Genomic DNA, 17,413 nt, shown 5'->3' with positions numbered 1-17,413 from the left:
AAACACGAACACTTAATCTCGGCGCTAACCAGAAGCGATGACGGTAATTGCAGGTGGCGAGAGCTGTAACGGCGGCCATCCTTCATCTGAACCGGGACAAGTCTGTTTTAAATTGCGATACAACGTTTACGTAACTTAGGCTGTGTTAAAATTTGGAATTCACCACTGACCGTTATATTGCCGTATGTTTGGGAAATTCACCAATATGTTATCAACTTGCCGCTCGTAAATAAGTAAGTACACGTAAGTTGCCGCTTAAGAAATAGCTAGACGTTCCATCAGATTCAGTAAAATATAAATTAAACAAAGACGTATCATTGACTTATAATATTAGAGCTTCGTTCTCACTAGAAGACATTTCTCCATCCCCCCAAAGAAAATAATAAAATTGACTATTAAAAAAAAAAGGTTTTAATTTCAATAAATTGCCAAATAAATATCTTAATATAAAGAAACAAGCACGTCTCTTGTCGCAAATGCAGTCAATTTTAGGGGTAATTTTGGAAAACCGTCGAATGGCGAACCCCTAGTGGTTCGCGTATCCCACTTTGAAAAACCCTGCTCTAGCGCATCAATACCAGAAATGTCTCCTAGTGAATACGCTGCTTATTTTGGACAAATGGAACGTCTATCATCAAAAAGGACATGCATCACTGACCGATTAGATCGCCGTCGATCGACGAAGGTCTTACTTTGGCTAAAATGGACAATGGAACGTCTAGGAGAGCGCTATAGTCTAGCGCAACAAACTTTGAAATATCTCCTTGTAATTACGCTGTTTTTTGATACGATGAAACGTCTATCACCAAAAAGGACATGCATCACTGACCGATAGATCGACGAAGGTCTTACTTTGGCTAAAATGGACAATGGAACGTAACGTCTAGGAAAGCGCTAGAGTCTAGCGCAACAAACTCTGAAATATCTCCTTGTAATTACGCTGTTTTTTCATATGATGGAACGTCATCATCGAAAAAGACATGCTCACTGACTGATAGATTGCCGCCATAGAAGGGATTGATGACTTTGGCTAAGGTGGACAAATACCACCTCTAGCGCATAAAACTCTGTAACGTCTCCTAGTGATTATTTTGGAATGATGGAACGTCTATCATTAGGTAAAAGGACGTGCATCACTGACCGATAGATCGCCTCCGTAGAAGGGGAGGATGACGAAGGTCTTACATTGGCTAAAATGGACAATGAAACGTCTAGGAGAGCGCTAGAGTCTAGCGCAGGGTTTCCCAATTTGTTTTGCCAAGGAACCCTAATTGATTATACTTTTGCTAGCGGAACCCCCGTACTACTCCGCCCGCACGCCCTGCCCCTCCCTTGTGCGTAAACAAGTCGGTGCGAGCGAACAACGTCGGTCACGAAACGTGGGATAATATTTTTTACGGAACCCTTGCGGCCTTTCCACGGAACCCCTGGGTTCCGCGGACCACCATTCGGGAACCGCTGGTCTAGCGTATCAAACTCTGAACTTGATGTCTTCTAGTGAATACGCTGCTTTTTTTGATGGAACGTCTATCATTAGGTAATATCAAAAAGGACATGCATCACTGACCGATAGATCGCCGCCGTAGAAGGGGTGGATGACGAAGGTCTCGTTGCCGATGTGGATGACGCCAGACACCCCGTTGCAGGTGTGGAAGGCGGCGGAGGCTCCGGGGTAGTCCTTGACAGTGCCGTGGTAGTAGCAGTGCTCGATCTCCTGTTGACAAATGAAGGATTATTGATTTTATATCTAAGAGGTAAGAGTAATCATGGGTTTGTTTCAGCCGAATGACTTTCACTGCTGGACAAAGGCCTCGCCTCCCCCAAGGATTTCCACAAAGACCGGTCCTGCACCGCCCGCAATCCGCATCCAAGCGAATCATGGGTATTACAGAAAAATAACAGTTGAATTTTTTTGATGATACCTACCGCTTATAAATCTCCCACAAGACACCAATTCAGAGGATTCAGACGTGTAAAAACGATTTTTATCAGCCTAATTGCAAAAAATTTATGACTCTTATGACTTTTAGAGACGGTGAAAGATACTCAGCATGTAATTTATTAGGAGTTAGGTAGCATTAGAGATGAAAGAATCTATTTTCTGTGTAAGCTGAAGGTTTTCTTATTGAGTCGTTCAGGCCACCGACCTCATTAACCATTATTATCGAAATTACTTTCTAAAAACTTCGATTTCACCGTCTCACATAGGTACTAATAATGATGAAAATTTTCGGTATTTGTAGAGCGAAATAGAACTCCGAAAAATATTCATTGTACCTTATCAAAGTCCAAACTGAAATCATATAAAAATTTAAAACATCATTAATCACCAATATTTTTTTCGGGACTGTTAATTTCCTTCTACTTTATCAGAGAAATATTTGATAAGTGAACAATTTATTAAAATCTTATTTTCGCGAGCATTTTTCCCTCTTTTAGCCCAATTATGTTTTGTGTCACTCCGTGTAAGCTCCAAGATGGCGGGTGCTTGCCCGTAATGGCGGCCGGCGTTAAAAAAACACTCAAATTCAATAAATAATGCGAGGAGGCAATTTTATGCTCTAGCAGACCTTCTAATTTGTCATTCACGAGTATCGTCTTTTCGGGTGAGGGTGGCCCATGAAACAGGCGGTAAATTGACAATTTGGAAGTAGGTAAGTACTTGAGATAGTTGGTAACGGGAAACAAAGTGGGTAGTGAAGTTTTATAAGCTAGGAATTGTTGTAGTGCTAAGAATGCTTGAGACTACTTTGTACAGTTTCATTTATAAGTACGTGGTCGTGACAAAATTTGATATAAATCAGTTTCTTATTAATTCTAACTCCGGTAGGTACTCGTATTTATAAATTGGCTCATTCTGCATCAAGATCTGTCTGAGTGCGTGGTAAATAAGTATCTGGATTGGATAATTGTGTAAGCGAAAAATAAGTGTCTTGATTTTAAATATATGAGTGTACGATTGAATAAAGCTTTTTACAAAAAAATATATTCCTCTGCTATTCGCTCATGCCGTGGCCCAATGTAAAAGCCTTGATAGCAATTAGGTAGGTACCATACTTTTTGCTATACACAGGGACCGAACTGAACAAGTAACCGAATGGGCCCCGATGAATGGAGAACCAATGAAAGAACTTCTTTCGTCCAATAATATAATTTGCCCGTATCCAGCTTTTATTATAGAGATGTTGCTTTGGGCAAACTTTGTGAGGGCCAAATTTTTGCATAAACCTTAATTAAACACTGAATTATTTCAAATATTTCAATATTAAATAATTCAGTGTTTAATAAAGTCTCCACTACAATTTTAAAGAGGACATTGCAGATTTGATTGTTTGTTTGTTTTGAATAAGCTCCGAAACGATTAATTCAAACGGTTTGAAAACTTCTTTCATCATTATTTCCTCAGCGAGTTACAATACAAATAGATATCACCATTTTAGCTTGATATTCTGTCCCTAATTACTATAGAAAATAAACTTCTTTAAGCTTGTATTTTCTCAACAGTAGAATACATTAAAATATACCTGTATTTAGCGCTAGTTTTTAAACAAAGAAGAGCATTATAATTGTATTCTCGTTACAAAACGGGACTTCAGTATTCTCATTTCGCCCCGACGTTTGCATCTGATACACTTATTTACGTTTAAAATTCCAGGAACGAGCTCTCTGACTGAGTTAATTGCTAACTTACTTCTGCCAAGCAATGCAGTCGCTAATGCATATTTCGATGTCATGCAATTATCTCGCAAGCTATGAAATTGTTTCTTAGAAACAGATAGCTGTATTTTATTTTATTCTTAGCAACTTGTCGTGGGTGTTTCGTTCTTTTAATTTCGGTTTGCTTTCGTTTGCGTTCGAAACGAATGCTCTACAAAGTCGCTTTGGAAAAAATTGTTATCGAACAAGTTCTCACGGACTCATCCCGTTTTTTGTAGGACTGTTTTGTGCGGACTCATGTTTCACTTTCACACGAACATCTTGGTTGCAGTGTCCCGCAAAAAACCGATCCGTTTGAATTTGGAATTTCAATTTCAAACACGCAATGTGTGTATGTTCACACTACAGTCCAGTCTAGCGGTGTCGAGTAATGCAGGAAACTGGATTGCCGTTGGTACGAACCTTAGCCTAGGCGCAAACCACAGATTTTTAGCTGGCTGATAGTTGGGTCGGGTTTTTAATCGTCGTAGTGAGGCGGGTCGTTACATTCCCTCTAATATGGTCGAGTGAAGCGATGGCTGGTTCACTCGTCATGTCTGTGAACAGGCGCTGCTTTCGGGGACTGGTCAATCCAAGTTATTCAAATTTATGTATGCGAGTCATTTCTACAAGTACCTTAATATGTAAGTCTAGATATTAGCACCACTACCTTGTTTAATATACCTCGCAATCTTGTATACCCATTCTTATGATACACCATACAAGAATGCATGGTAAATTTAGTGAACTGCTCCTGAATCGAAAGTACCTACTACTACTATTTATATTTATTTATATTGACCGGCAGACAGTGGTGACTGAGTTTGTTGCGGCGCTTCTACTCTGCACTTGCCAAATGTTGGTCTCGAAGCGCTGGTAGGGTAAAAAGATTATGAGACATGTAGAGGCTCCTTAAGAGCAAAATGACGATTTGTAAGAACTATTTATTAGTCTAAACAAATAAAGAAATTTTGACTTTGACTTTGACATTACACCGATTTGATATCGGCCGATTCTTCATACATATTAGAATCGGGCCCAACTATCGGCCAACTAAAAGTCGGTGGTCTGCGCCTAGGCTAAAAACTAACATCTGGTTCACAAGTCATTTTATTGCGCGACTAACAATTGAGCATCAAATTTTTAAGAAACTTCTTGTTTTTTGACCTTCATTTGTTTGTTTGTTATCCTTAATATTCGCGATTTCGTCTTTATTACTTAAATGAATTTGTAATCTAATTAGCGTATTTTAATGAAATAACTTGGCGCTATCAGACTTTTTACACGTGTTTCGTAACTCAAGCGCCGCCCTCAGCCTTCAAGGTTGAAGCCTCTTTGCTCTGATCTTGACGATGTTTTTGTCGTTCAAAATAATTGAAAGGTGACTCTTGATGTTGTGAATACAGGGTGTTATCAATTTAACTTCATTATTAAATCATAATAATAATATAATTACCTATATTAAGATTGCTCGTTTATGACTTTATTTCTATTAAATTGATCCACACTCTCAATAAACGGGCTCTCAATATTAGAGGTGCTGTGTTGAATTTTAGTAAGTTATAAATAAAAGAAATGAGATATATAAAAAAATGCAGTTTAATTGTAGTATGCAATAAAATGTCCGTGTTGCACCCACTCCTCTGAAGGTTGGAGACTCTACACTCGAAGTTGTCGACAATTATGTATACCTGGGACAAACAGTCCAGTTAGGTAGGTCCAACTTCGAGAAAGAGGTCAATCGTCGAATCCAACTCGGATGGGCAGCGTTAGGGAAGCTTCGCCATATACTCATGTCCGAAATACCGCAGTGTCTCAAGACGAAAGTCTTCGAGCAGTGTGTGTTGCCAGTGTTGACATATGGATCCGAAACGTGGTCGCTTACTATGGGCCTCATAAGAAGGCTCAAGGTCACCCAAAGGGCGATGGAGCGGGCTATGCTCGGAGTTTCCCTGCGTGATCGAATCAGAAATGAGGAGATCCGTAGGAGAACCAAAGTAACCGACATAGCTCGCAGAATTGCTAAAATCAAGTGGCAGTGGGCGGGGCACATAGCTCGTAGAGACGATGGCCGTTGGGGCAGGAAAGTTGACGAGTAGACGAGTGGCGACCACGGGCTGGAAAACGTAGCGTGGGCAGGCCTCCTACTAGGTGGACCGACGATCTGGTAAAGGTCGCGGGAAGAGCCTGGATGCGGGCAGCGCAGGACCGTTCATTGTGGAAAACCTTGGGGGAGGCCTTTGTCCAGCAGTGGACGTCATTTGGCTGAAACGAACGAACGATGCAATAAAAATAGTTTTCTTAGCAATGACTTTATGCTTTCATGGGGAACGTACGCAAAAGTCTCACTCTCTCTAAGCATAAGATTTTATAATTCTCTCATTTATAAGTACTTATATGTATAGCATGGTGACTAGAACGTAACTTGTAGATATAATCATGTAAGACTCACAGGTTCAATTATCTGTTAATTAAAGGGCAACCAGAGATAATATGGGTCCGTCAGTCATAACGCTATTATTTGCATCATAAGGACATCGAAACCGCAACCGCCGGCTTTGTAACTCCAGATAGAAAATTACTAGGCTATGTGGCTGACAACAATCACACAACGTTACTCCAATCAAAGTCAGAGAATAGCGGTTTGATTTGACACCATAATTTTGTACTGCAACGTCCCGGGAGCTAGTAGAAAGTATCTCTTTAGACTTGGAACTCCTTTTTAGGCTCTAAATATGCACAGTAAAATAAACATAATATACCTATAGCTGTCCCAGAATATTGGAAGGCAAAATCTACCGTGTTTGATTCTGTAAATTACAATGCCTATACTTTGGAAGTCACGGACTTCGTTGTACTGTTGATTCGGTCCGACTGAACCTGATGATAATGACTATGTCAGATACAAAAAAGTGGAAAAATCATTTAGACAGAGTGGTAGTTCCCTAGGCTATGTCTTTTTTAATTCTTTCCTTTCAGCACCAATGACAATGAGCCACGTGAGTTGCTTTTGGAGGTTCAAGACGTCTGACGTCAGGGCCACGATCTGCGGGGTTACTCCGAAAAACGATCCGAAGTTTCGAATGTTGCTATCCCTATCACGCAAAGCGAGATGCCAGCGCGAGCGACGGTGTCAGATAGATCCGGAACTACGTAAACAGCGTTTCGGAGTAGACCCCCTGATACGTCTCCCCGTCTGATATGAATCCCCGTTCCCCACAATAGAAGCAGAGATCAGACACCATCGCAACCACACGATTAGTAAGCAGCACCCCCTAAATCAACCCCTCATGGACTAATGACAGAGATCCATTGAGCCCCACTCGGAGACAACAATGGCTTTTTAATTAAAGATACATCAAAGAGCCAAGTTTAACTGATACCTATTAATTGCATAGATTTCGGGCTTACGGGGCGAGAAGTAATTTAAGGAATGGAATCAACAATTTCTTAAGATCTTAAGTAGGTACCGGTGCTTCATTTAGTAATAAGCTTAATGAAGTTACAAATGAGTTCAACATCAAATATTACACAAATTCTTTCGGTATCCCTCTTTTTGCGTTAAGGCTCACAATCATTTGTCATTAAAGTTTAGTGTTAAAAACGCAACAATCTTGAAAGCAAATAAAGCGAATAACATTTACGTTCCGGACTGTCTCCGACTTTAGTGATTTGAATAAACCTAGCTATTTTTTATTGAAAAGCGAAACAATGTTGAAGGTACCGAGATAGAGTCAATCTCCGTAATATAGAGCATTCGTATGTTCATTATTTATTCACACAGAAATGTTCGATCTCGTAAAGAAACACCGAGCCCTCTCTATAGCACGCTGCCGCGCTGTGCAACTATGAACTTCTGTATAAGGTCTATGCAAGCCGCTACTAACCGGTCAATATGGAAAATCTGGGGGAGGCCTATGGCTGATATGATGATGATGACAGAAATATTTCCGCGCTTTGTAGGCACTATATTTCTTGTGATAGAGCCATGTCAGACTCATAAAGTCTGATACCAGACTGGTAATCTCAGGTGCTAATACAACCCACACGACAGAAGAATAAAGTGTGCGTTTTGACACATTTACGGTAAACATTATCTGTTAATTCTACACACCCTGTATATTATTTTTACTACACTCAACATCAAATAAACCGCACCTTCCGCGACGCGAACTTTAAAGATTTTCTTCTGGCACAATCATGGTACCCCAACAATATTGGTGTTATTTGAAAGCCCAATAAATATCCTTAAATAAAAATACATTTTATTTCTAAATAAATGATTAACATAATATACCATAAATGTGACTTGAAAATAGACCTCACTTTGGGCTCACCTCTGGGATCAATTAGACCAATTTTTATGGTTATAAAACCAAATAAAGATCTCACTTGTCCTCTTTAACAGATGGATAGCGATTAATCCCAACTTTACAGTTTTATAGTCATAAAAAATGGCTATAGCGTAACTACCTATTTTTTGAAGAAGTGACTCTTTTGTAAAGACACATTTTTGGGGTAAAAACCTTTCCTTTAATGAAATGAAGTTTAGAACTAAGCTTTCAAAGGGTACCAATGTTGGTGGGAAGTGGGGATGCATACATTTGATAAGTGCTTGTCGCGGGAGGTGCGATTAATTTGATGCCGAGTGTATATGCATTTTGATATACCTACCTACCCACTTGCGGTAATAACTGTTCATTTTTATTAAAAAATATACAGGGTGTAGAATATTTTTGTATTATATCCCAACAGATTCAAAACACGCTGTTGGCGCTTCTCGGGTCCTCGGGCTTCATCGACATCGATCGGCCATCATCGTCTCCGCGCGAGGCGCCGGCACACTCCGTACGTGCCCGACGCCCACTCAGCCTCACGATCGCCACCGGTGTCAGACGCGGCCCTCCCACGTAGGCGCGAACTAGCGATATATTTAATCATTACACCTATGAAATACAGTCCGCCTTTTAATTTATATCTAAAGTCTAGTCAGACCCTAACACACGCAAAAGGTTTTAGCGTGTCCCCCCAACATGCGTTAATTTAAAAACACAAGCCATAAAACGCATAGAGCCTGTAATTTCCGAGCCATGGAGTGCTACGACTTACTTCAGGCAGCGCCGATGCTGTTTTACGATCACCGTAAGGCTAGGGCTGGATAGATAGCGAGTTGGCAAATGATGCTACTTTATGCGTTTGCATTGATTTTAACCGTAGCTAACGCGTAGCTGTGTAGGTTACATAGTAAAAAAGCTAAGTTCAAACAAAGAAAGTCCAGTAACACTTATAAGAGAACACTGAAAGAGGTAGAATTAATACAAACTCATTTTACTTTGTTTTAGTGTCAATAAAATCGGTAGATGGTGAGTTAAGCCACAGAAAAATAATAAGTACTACGTACAGAAGTTTTACTTCGCGAAGGTATTTAAAAAAACGTATGCTCAATGTCATTAACAATATGGTGTAAATTAGCTTGTCTCAAGAGTCAAGCACCATTTTGTTGACAAACGTCAGTGATCGGCACTGCGCCGAAGCAATAGGGCTGACTTCGGTAAAATGTTGTGACGTGAGGTGCCAAACTGCGGAAAATGGCGGAGGAAATACATGATTTAGCATGAATTATCATGAATAATATTAACTACTTATTTACCTCTCAGTGTCTTGAGGCAACTTAAAAAAGTACATTCTGTGTTTTTATTATTATTAGGCAGTTAAATACTGCACAGTATTTAGTACACCATTTTCTTTATTTTCTTCCATCATACACAAGAATGCGCGTGCGTGAATCAATGTTCGCTCGTATGTGAGGCCTTGTCGAATAGTATCCTGTAGGTGGGCCATCGTGCGTGTTTTGTTTTCGATGTAAACTCGCGGAGATGAACAGGCCTGGTTAAGCTATGTTTGTGACCTTTATACCTAAGTGTCCTGAAAAGGGCTTACTCAAGAATGCGAATTTCGCTATTTTTTTCCCATTCATTTGCGATTTTTCAACGTCAACTGTTAAACTATTTGATTATTCTAAAATCAAAATTAAAAATATTTTATTCAATTTAGACCACTAGTGGCACTTATGAACGTCAAAATACAGTAAATAAAAAAAAGTTAGCCCTTATGGGGCACTTTAAATGTCTCCTTATCTTTTGGGCCCTACCACTGCTTCGAGACAAACATAATCCCATCAAAAACAATACTTGTCAAAAAAACCAAGTCTCGCAACTCAGTTGTTCTACGGTAAAAAGTTGTGAGATCCATGTAATACCAAGTCCAGGCCAGGAAATCTTTAACGTTTTACATAAATTATTGACTTGGCCATCGCACTAAATAATTTAATTTACACGTGTTTTCATGCGATGGCCAAGTCAATATATTATTTATGTAAAACGTTAAAGATTTCCTGGCCTGGACTTGGTATTACATGGATCTCACAACTTTTTACCATAGAACAACTGAGTTGCGAGACTTGGTTTTTTTGACAAGTATTGTTTTTGATGGGATCTCATTTCTTTTTGTATTTTGTAGACAGCAGTTATGTATCTAGAAAACTGGACCGAAATTGAAAAATTTTACTCGACTTGGCGGTTGCACTACCGTGCCCCCAAATCTCATTTCTTTTTGTATTTTGTAGACAGCAGTTATGTATCTAGAAAACTGGACCGAAATTGAAAAATTTTACTCGACTTGGCGGTTGCACTACCGTGCCCCCAAATATTTTAGTTTTTCCTTGATTCATACACCAAACACTACTTATATTCCAAATTTGAAGCTTCTAGGTCTGCTAGAAGTGCCTTAGAGTTTTGATGATCGGTGAGTCAGTGAGTCAGTGAGTCAGTGAGTGACAAAATTAAGTAACTTTGACCCGTTATAATTCTTAAAGTACTGGTTCAAATTGAATGAAATTTTAAATATACCGTGTCTTTACAATGCCTGCATAGCTAATGAAAATTCAGCCTTCTAGTTTTATCCACAACGAAGTTACAGGCGGTCGAAAATGGCCTGAATTGCTTCGAGAAAAGGATGGTACGGCCGTGCTCGACTTGGTGGGGGCACTGCCGTGCCCCCAGATATGGCAAGTGCTGAGAAGAAACGCCGGACCAAACTAGCCACAGTCACTGTTTGTTTACACATTTTCACCCATAAAAATCTTCATCTAGCAAAGTTTAGTCGGTCCAAGTGCCAATGTTAACCCGTTAGTATCGCCGCTGCCTATAAAACTGCGTCTCTGCCGCTTACCCAAGTGTTTGCATAGCAGAAGCGATTTCTAAGCCGTTGCCTTCGACCATACCCCCTGTATTTCCTGCAGGTTAGTCCTACAGTAAATACAGGGGGTATGGTGTCTGCTGAAATGAGATCCAAGTAACGCTGGTTCGACCCCCATCGCTGGACTATTGTGTTGAACACATTCGGAAGGTCTGGACTATCAAAAATAGGAGCGATGCTACCAGCTAGCATCGCCGCTGCCTGCAAAGCCCCGTCTCCGCCGTTTACCCAAGTGTTTGCATAGCAGGAGCGGTTTCTAAGCCGTTGCCTTCAACGTTAATCCTGCAGGAAATACAGGGCGTATCGTGTTTATGGCTCGCATTGGATCGTTTTTCTGACAGTGAATGAAGCTTTTGGGTAGCGCATTTTACCGTCTAGTTTATAAAAAAAGTATAATAGTTATGGTTTCTGGACGCATGTTCATTTTTTGTCAAATGTTAATGTTGCAGTGTTATAATTAAAATACTAACAGTTTTCTAAATAAACCAGTATCGAAAGAACTAGTTTTATGTAACGTACCGTTGCATAGAGTTCTTGCCTGTCATTAAAAGTCAGGACTCTAATGGTATGTTTTTTCATTTGTCATATTTATTTTGGTGAACTTAAAAACACGGGAACGTAAATAGGAACAAATAATAATAAGATTTATTAGTTCAATAGTTATATTTTTGCAATGTTCTTATTGCAAATGTATATAGAGATACTCCAATGAATCTGAAACCTACATCATATCGGAAAACAGTTTCATAAAAATCTAAGCCCAAAAAGGTTTACAGGCTCAAAACAGTTCGCACCCTTCCTGGAATAAGTACGCAAGTGAAAAATGCCAACTTTTCAGGAGCGTAAAAAAACTGTCCTAAAAATTTATTACCATTATTAAAAATATGTGTTATACATCAAAAGATAGCTAAAAATGTCTGTGAGGGGCCTATGTATTTATATTTAAAATACACTTAATAGGTTTTGAGAAAAACTTAAAAAAGAGCGTTGCGTACTTATTCCGCGAAACATATTAAACACCTTGTTGTTGTAATTATGAATATTGCATTGTTGACATGTAAAGGAATACATGCTGTTTGGTATTATTGCAGATAACCACTTATTGGCGTTCAGATTTAATCGTGCATTCAACGTGTAAGTGTAGTTTACGTAGTTTTTCCTCGAACTATTCGTATCGAAATAAATTCGTAAAAAGGATAACGTACTTTTACCTTGTGAAAAATTACATAACTTATGGTTGTATTTAAAATTATAGCTTTATTCAAAATCAAAAAGTTACAATATTTTTGCATAACTATATTATAATTTTCGAAAATTGCATTTTTAGGGAGAGACGACCTATCAAAAGGACTAATGCCCGTTTTCACCATCAATCCCTAATTTGTAAGTGACTTCTATGGTGATACATAACAGGAATTTTGTTTTTATAGGGGTCACTTAAAAATTTGGGATTAATGGTGAAAACGGGCATAAAACTCATTTATTTTTGCAAGTAGGCTTTTATAAAGCACTTTTATAGTTTTACACTCCCCAGTATTAACCCAACCACTGCTTCAGGACATTTTTTTTACGGAAGCGGTAGATAGATTTTTGTAAAGTTACCATTTAAAACAGAAAATCCACAATCACCATTTGCAGACACCAAACCGAGGAATGAACTGCCGTTTGCAGTATTTGCGGACCAATACGACCTAAAACCTTTAAGAGCAGACTCTAATACTTTAAAGACAATCAACGCACCTGTAACTCACCGAGGAGCGGGTATCTATGGGCGGCGGGTAAACACTTACCATCAGGTGATGATTAAAAACCCAGAAACATAACCACTCAGGTCAATTAGAAAGGAAGTTACAGAAATCACTAGACCTAAAAAAAGATTAACGAACACAGATTTTTTAATTAAAAAAGATACCTACCTGAAAAAGAAAAAGAAACAAGACTGACAGTATACTTACCTCATCATGCGGTATAATACGGAGACAACTCGCGCACGATTATAATATTTGATGCTTTGTGTTAAGGTTCGATTTATATTTCACTGAATAACGAACTGCTTGTAGGTTCCCAGCTGCAAGAAAACCCGAGAAATATTATAATGAGATGAAACGTGTTTGCTTCATAGATGACATTATGAAGATGGTCTTCAGATTTATGTGACAAAAAATGATTCGAATGACCGGAGTACTGATTTCTATAAAATAATAAAACAATATTTTTATATCAACGACCTTTTATCAGGAGTAGACTGGTCAATTGAAGCTATAATGCTATAATTTAATGAGAACTTACAGAGCAGATAATAATACATCTGATGTGACCATCCACCAGGTTACACTTCAGAGAATGTGCGAAGGAATTACTCGACCTAATTCCACCAGCCCCCTTCCATCATCAGACGCTGGTTAACGTATCATTCCTACATTGTCGACATTCCACCAGCTTGCACTAAGCGTTTCGATAAACTCTTTTATAATGCGAACAGGTCGCTGCCTGCTGCTGTCTCTCCTGAGCACTATACCGGACCTTATAGGCACTTACAGGTAGATATCTATCATCTTATACTGCATCTCACTTAACATCACATGCAATTGCGGTCAAATACCTTTTGCTACCTAGTTCTGCGTTGAGTTTATGAAGTCAATAGAAGACAACAAAATATAAGCTAGTGCCAAAGTAGTTTTATGAACCTTGATGGAACAGTCCAAGCATTGGGTATTGAATGGAATTTGAGCACAGATTTCAATGCAATGTGAATATACCACAAAAAAACCAACCATGAAACGTAACATTTTATCTTATACATCTGATCAAACTTTTTGATCCCCTTGGCTGGAGCTTAGCGTTAAGTACAGTCATGGCTAAGATTCTAATGGAAATAGAATAGAAAGTATTTATTTGTTTCAAAACAAAAACATTGGCTGATAAAAAACTAGTAAGAATGGAAAGATAAGTAACTCATTAGAAAAAGATTGGATTAAGATACGGCAGGATTTGATTCACATTGACAAAATACAGATATAGGTTGGTATACTATCTATGTATAGTAGATACAGAGAAAAAATACATCATCATCATTTCAGCCACAGGACGTCCACTGCTGAACATAGGCCTCCCCCAATGACTTCCACATCGCGCGGTTGGAAGCACATAGTACGCAGAACTAACGGCCGATGGGGCAGCAAGGTTATGGAGCGGAGGCCACGTACCGTAAAACGCAGCGTTAAGACATCCATCCACAAGGTGGTCCGATGACCTGATAAAGGTAGCGGGAAGGCGTTGGATGCAGGCCGAGTAAAAATACAATATAATTAATTTAGCGATGCCTCTGTGAGTGCAATAAACTGCAGCCGTTCACTATCAACTAGATGAAGGATTTGAAACGAAATTAATTGCTAAAAAACTCAAGTGCTCTCTAAAAACTATTTTTTTTACCACGTCTTGAGCTATGTGGTGCTTTGAGTAAACTGGATGAAGCAAATGAGAAGAAGTAATGTGAAGAATACCAACCTCACAGATGTTCGAACACTGTGAACAGGTTTTTCTATTGTGATCGCCTAGCTGTCTGGAGAGACGAATAGGTGGAAATCTATTGTTGCAAACCGCGTCGTGGAGAAAGTCGAAAACGTTTATAATAATTAATACTATAATTCATAAGAAAGCTGATACATCTCCACATTTTGGATTATCAAGGCGAAACCATTGGCGAGAAAATACGTGCACAGATGTTTCAATTGTGCTAAATTGAATGCTACTGCCAAAGTACAAATAATGGTAGATTTACCAGAACAGCAAGTATCTCAATCTAGACAATTCATGAACAAGGGAGACGATTTTGAAGGACCCTTTTAAATTTTGATGTCCAAAGGAACAAAACTATAGAAGCCTATAATATAGTGATATTTATTGTCTGCATGACTACAAAAGCTACCCACATTGAACTCGTTGGTGACATCACTTCCAAATCCTATAAGGTTCACACTCAATCAACCGGCGTGCAGCGATGGCGAACAATGCATTTAGGTCTGGTCGCCATCGCTGCACGCCAGCTGATCGCGCTGTGATCGCGTTGGTTTGGCCGAACCCTAAGTCTAATCGCCATCACTGCACGCCGGCTGATCGCTTGAGATTGCGTTGGTTTGGCTGAACCTATAAAGAAAGAAAGAACAGTTTTTATTTGGTCCAAAACTTATAGGTGCTTTTATACGCTTTGTTGAAGAGTGGCCGGACCTGTGAAGCAATCAGGATAGGAACATTGTCTGAGCCAGGAGTTTCATAAGGCCTGGAAATAAATGCAATTTACTGGACAAATAGCTTCAACACTAGGATAGGCACTACATTCCAGTGGCAAGTACAATCTGTGGAGGTCTGCGGAAGGTTGGCGTCCGGTCGATCAAGTACCACCTGAAAAGAATACAGTCAGTATTCCCTCATCGTACATACGAAAAGATGGCAACTGTTTTGAATCAGGTTGTTGCATTTTTAAACGTCTGACCATTACGAGTATGTCCTTTTGATTACAATAATCCTTAAAATGCATATAAAAACTTGTGTCATTCTATAATTGGGGACACACCGATTGTTGCTTACTGCTCCAAAAGACGTATAGATACATACCTTGTCACGCTGGCAATACACGCATAAGCTGATAAATGAACTCATGCGGCTCTGGAAAGTTGAAAATTTATCACGATAACTACGATAACGATTCACTGAAGAGAGAGACAGAATTTAAAATGGATCTTGTACTCATAAAGACCGATAATTTTACCACGTGGTAAGTAATCATTGGGACGAATTTTTGATAAACACACAGTCTTACAGGGGTATTTAGTGCAAAAAATAGTGGATTGGATACTTAAATGACTGAAACTAAGTTAATTTGTGCTTTGTTAATGACTTAATTACATCTAAATAAATGTATCAATATCGGTATAAAATACAACATCGCCAAAAGTTTCGCAAAATATTAGCAACTAGACTTGCACAAAGATATCTACGTAGAAAATAACGTATCAATTGTTATATATTATAATGCGAATAAAAGCTTCGTGGAAGAATTAGGCATCTAGACTTGCACAACATAATGTGCACAAAAGTTTCGTGGAAAAACTACGCAACTGAACTTGCATTACGATACCCACCAAATAATATCCTAAAATAAGTATGCAACAATAGATACGCGTAAATGTTTTTTAAAGTCTTCGTGGAAGATGTATGTAAATATTAATATGCTATTATTCATACGGAACTTTATTAAACAATTAAATGCAAATATATTTACTTCGTTTTTGTTATGGAAATTTAGATATTTTAATGTTGCAATATTTTACATATTTGTACATAATTTCTTCATTTTTAAGAGAAAAATTATGAAAAAAATTGACAATATGTATTACCTCCTTCTCGATTTTTTAGTGCAATAAAAAAAATATCGCACAAGTGGACTTGCATACTTCTTCCAGGGGGGGTGCGAGTTTAGAGCAAACGTAAGCAGACGAATTCGAGGAGGGAAATAAATTGCTCGGATGGAGCCTCCGGGTCGGAGGGGGGAGGTGGGAGGAAATTCCGATTAGATTGAAAGAAGTTTAGATTGGATTGAATTTGCCCACCACCTTGTTTGAATTAGTATGGGCGGAGCGTGATGCGTTCGATCCCTGTAAGGGAGAAAAAATTCGGGTTTTTTAGTCGTCACCTCGAGTTATATTCGGATGATAGCTAAGGGCGCTGTGGCTTGTGTGGTGACTACCTGGTTATTCCTGTTGCGATGTAAATTAAAATCTATACTAATATTATACATGCGAAAGTCGGACTGTCTGTCTGTCTGTCTGTCTTGCTTTCACGCCTAAACCAATAAACCGATTTTGATAAAAGGCACAAAGATAGTTTGAGTCCCGGGAAAGGACATAGGATAGTTTTCATCCCGGTTTTTGAAACAGGGACGCTCGCGATAAAGTTTTTCTGTGATAGACAAAATTCCACGCGGGCGAAGCCGCGGGCGGAAAGCTAGTGTATTATAAATCACACAAAAACGTGTTGGGTATGTGACTTTTTTCATTTCGACATGTACCTTATGAAAATAAATTACATTTCATGTTAGGTACCTAAGTATAGACTTAAAATATTTTAATACTACAGCAGCTAGTAAGTATTAAGTAGATTTTATTTTTCGTAACACTACATCCTCTTATATACTTTCATATTTTAAATTAAAGAATACTTCAATTTAAAACTACGAATTGGAATTCAACTCAAATGATTTTTATTTTAAGCTGCTTTGCATTCTCACAATGGAAAAACGGGGCACCTCTTCATTCTATGGAAATATTAAAACTACAGCAATATTTCCTTTCAATACTGATTCAGGGAGCGCAATTAAAATGCAAAATAGCGAAACATGAACCTGCATTCAAAAACTCATCTGAGGAATACAATCTAAATAAACAATAAGCCGCCGATCACT

The 17,413-nt window shown here is 38.7% G+C and overlaps 1 protein-coding gene across 1 annotated transcript in view; it reads right to left on the bottom strand.

The window, feature by feature from the left end:
• Positions 1–17,413, bottom strand: part of LOC135072104 (disintegrin and metalloproteinase domain-containing protein 11-like) — a 233,334-nt gene that overhangs the window by 105,976 nt on the left and 109,945 nt on the right. The window contains exon 5 of the mRNA XM_063966056.1: positions 1,568–1,714. Coding sequence (XP_063822126.1) covers positions 1,568–1,714 — 147 coding nt within the window. The remainder of the gene's footprint in view (positions 1–1,567; positions 1,715–17,413) is intronic.

The sequence above is a fragment of the Ostrinia nubilalis genome, chromosome 5, assembly GCF_963855985.1.
Source record: "Ostrinia nubilalis chromosome 5, ilOstNubi1.1, whole genome shotgun sequence".
NCBI lineage: Eukaryota > Metazoa > Arthropoda > Insecta > Lepidoptera > Crambidae > Ostrinia > Ostrinia nubilalis.
The sequence above is the reverse complement of the archived record's forward strand: the minus strand, read 5'-3'. Positions and strand labels throughout refer to the sequence as shown.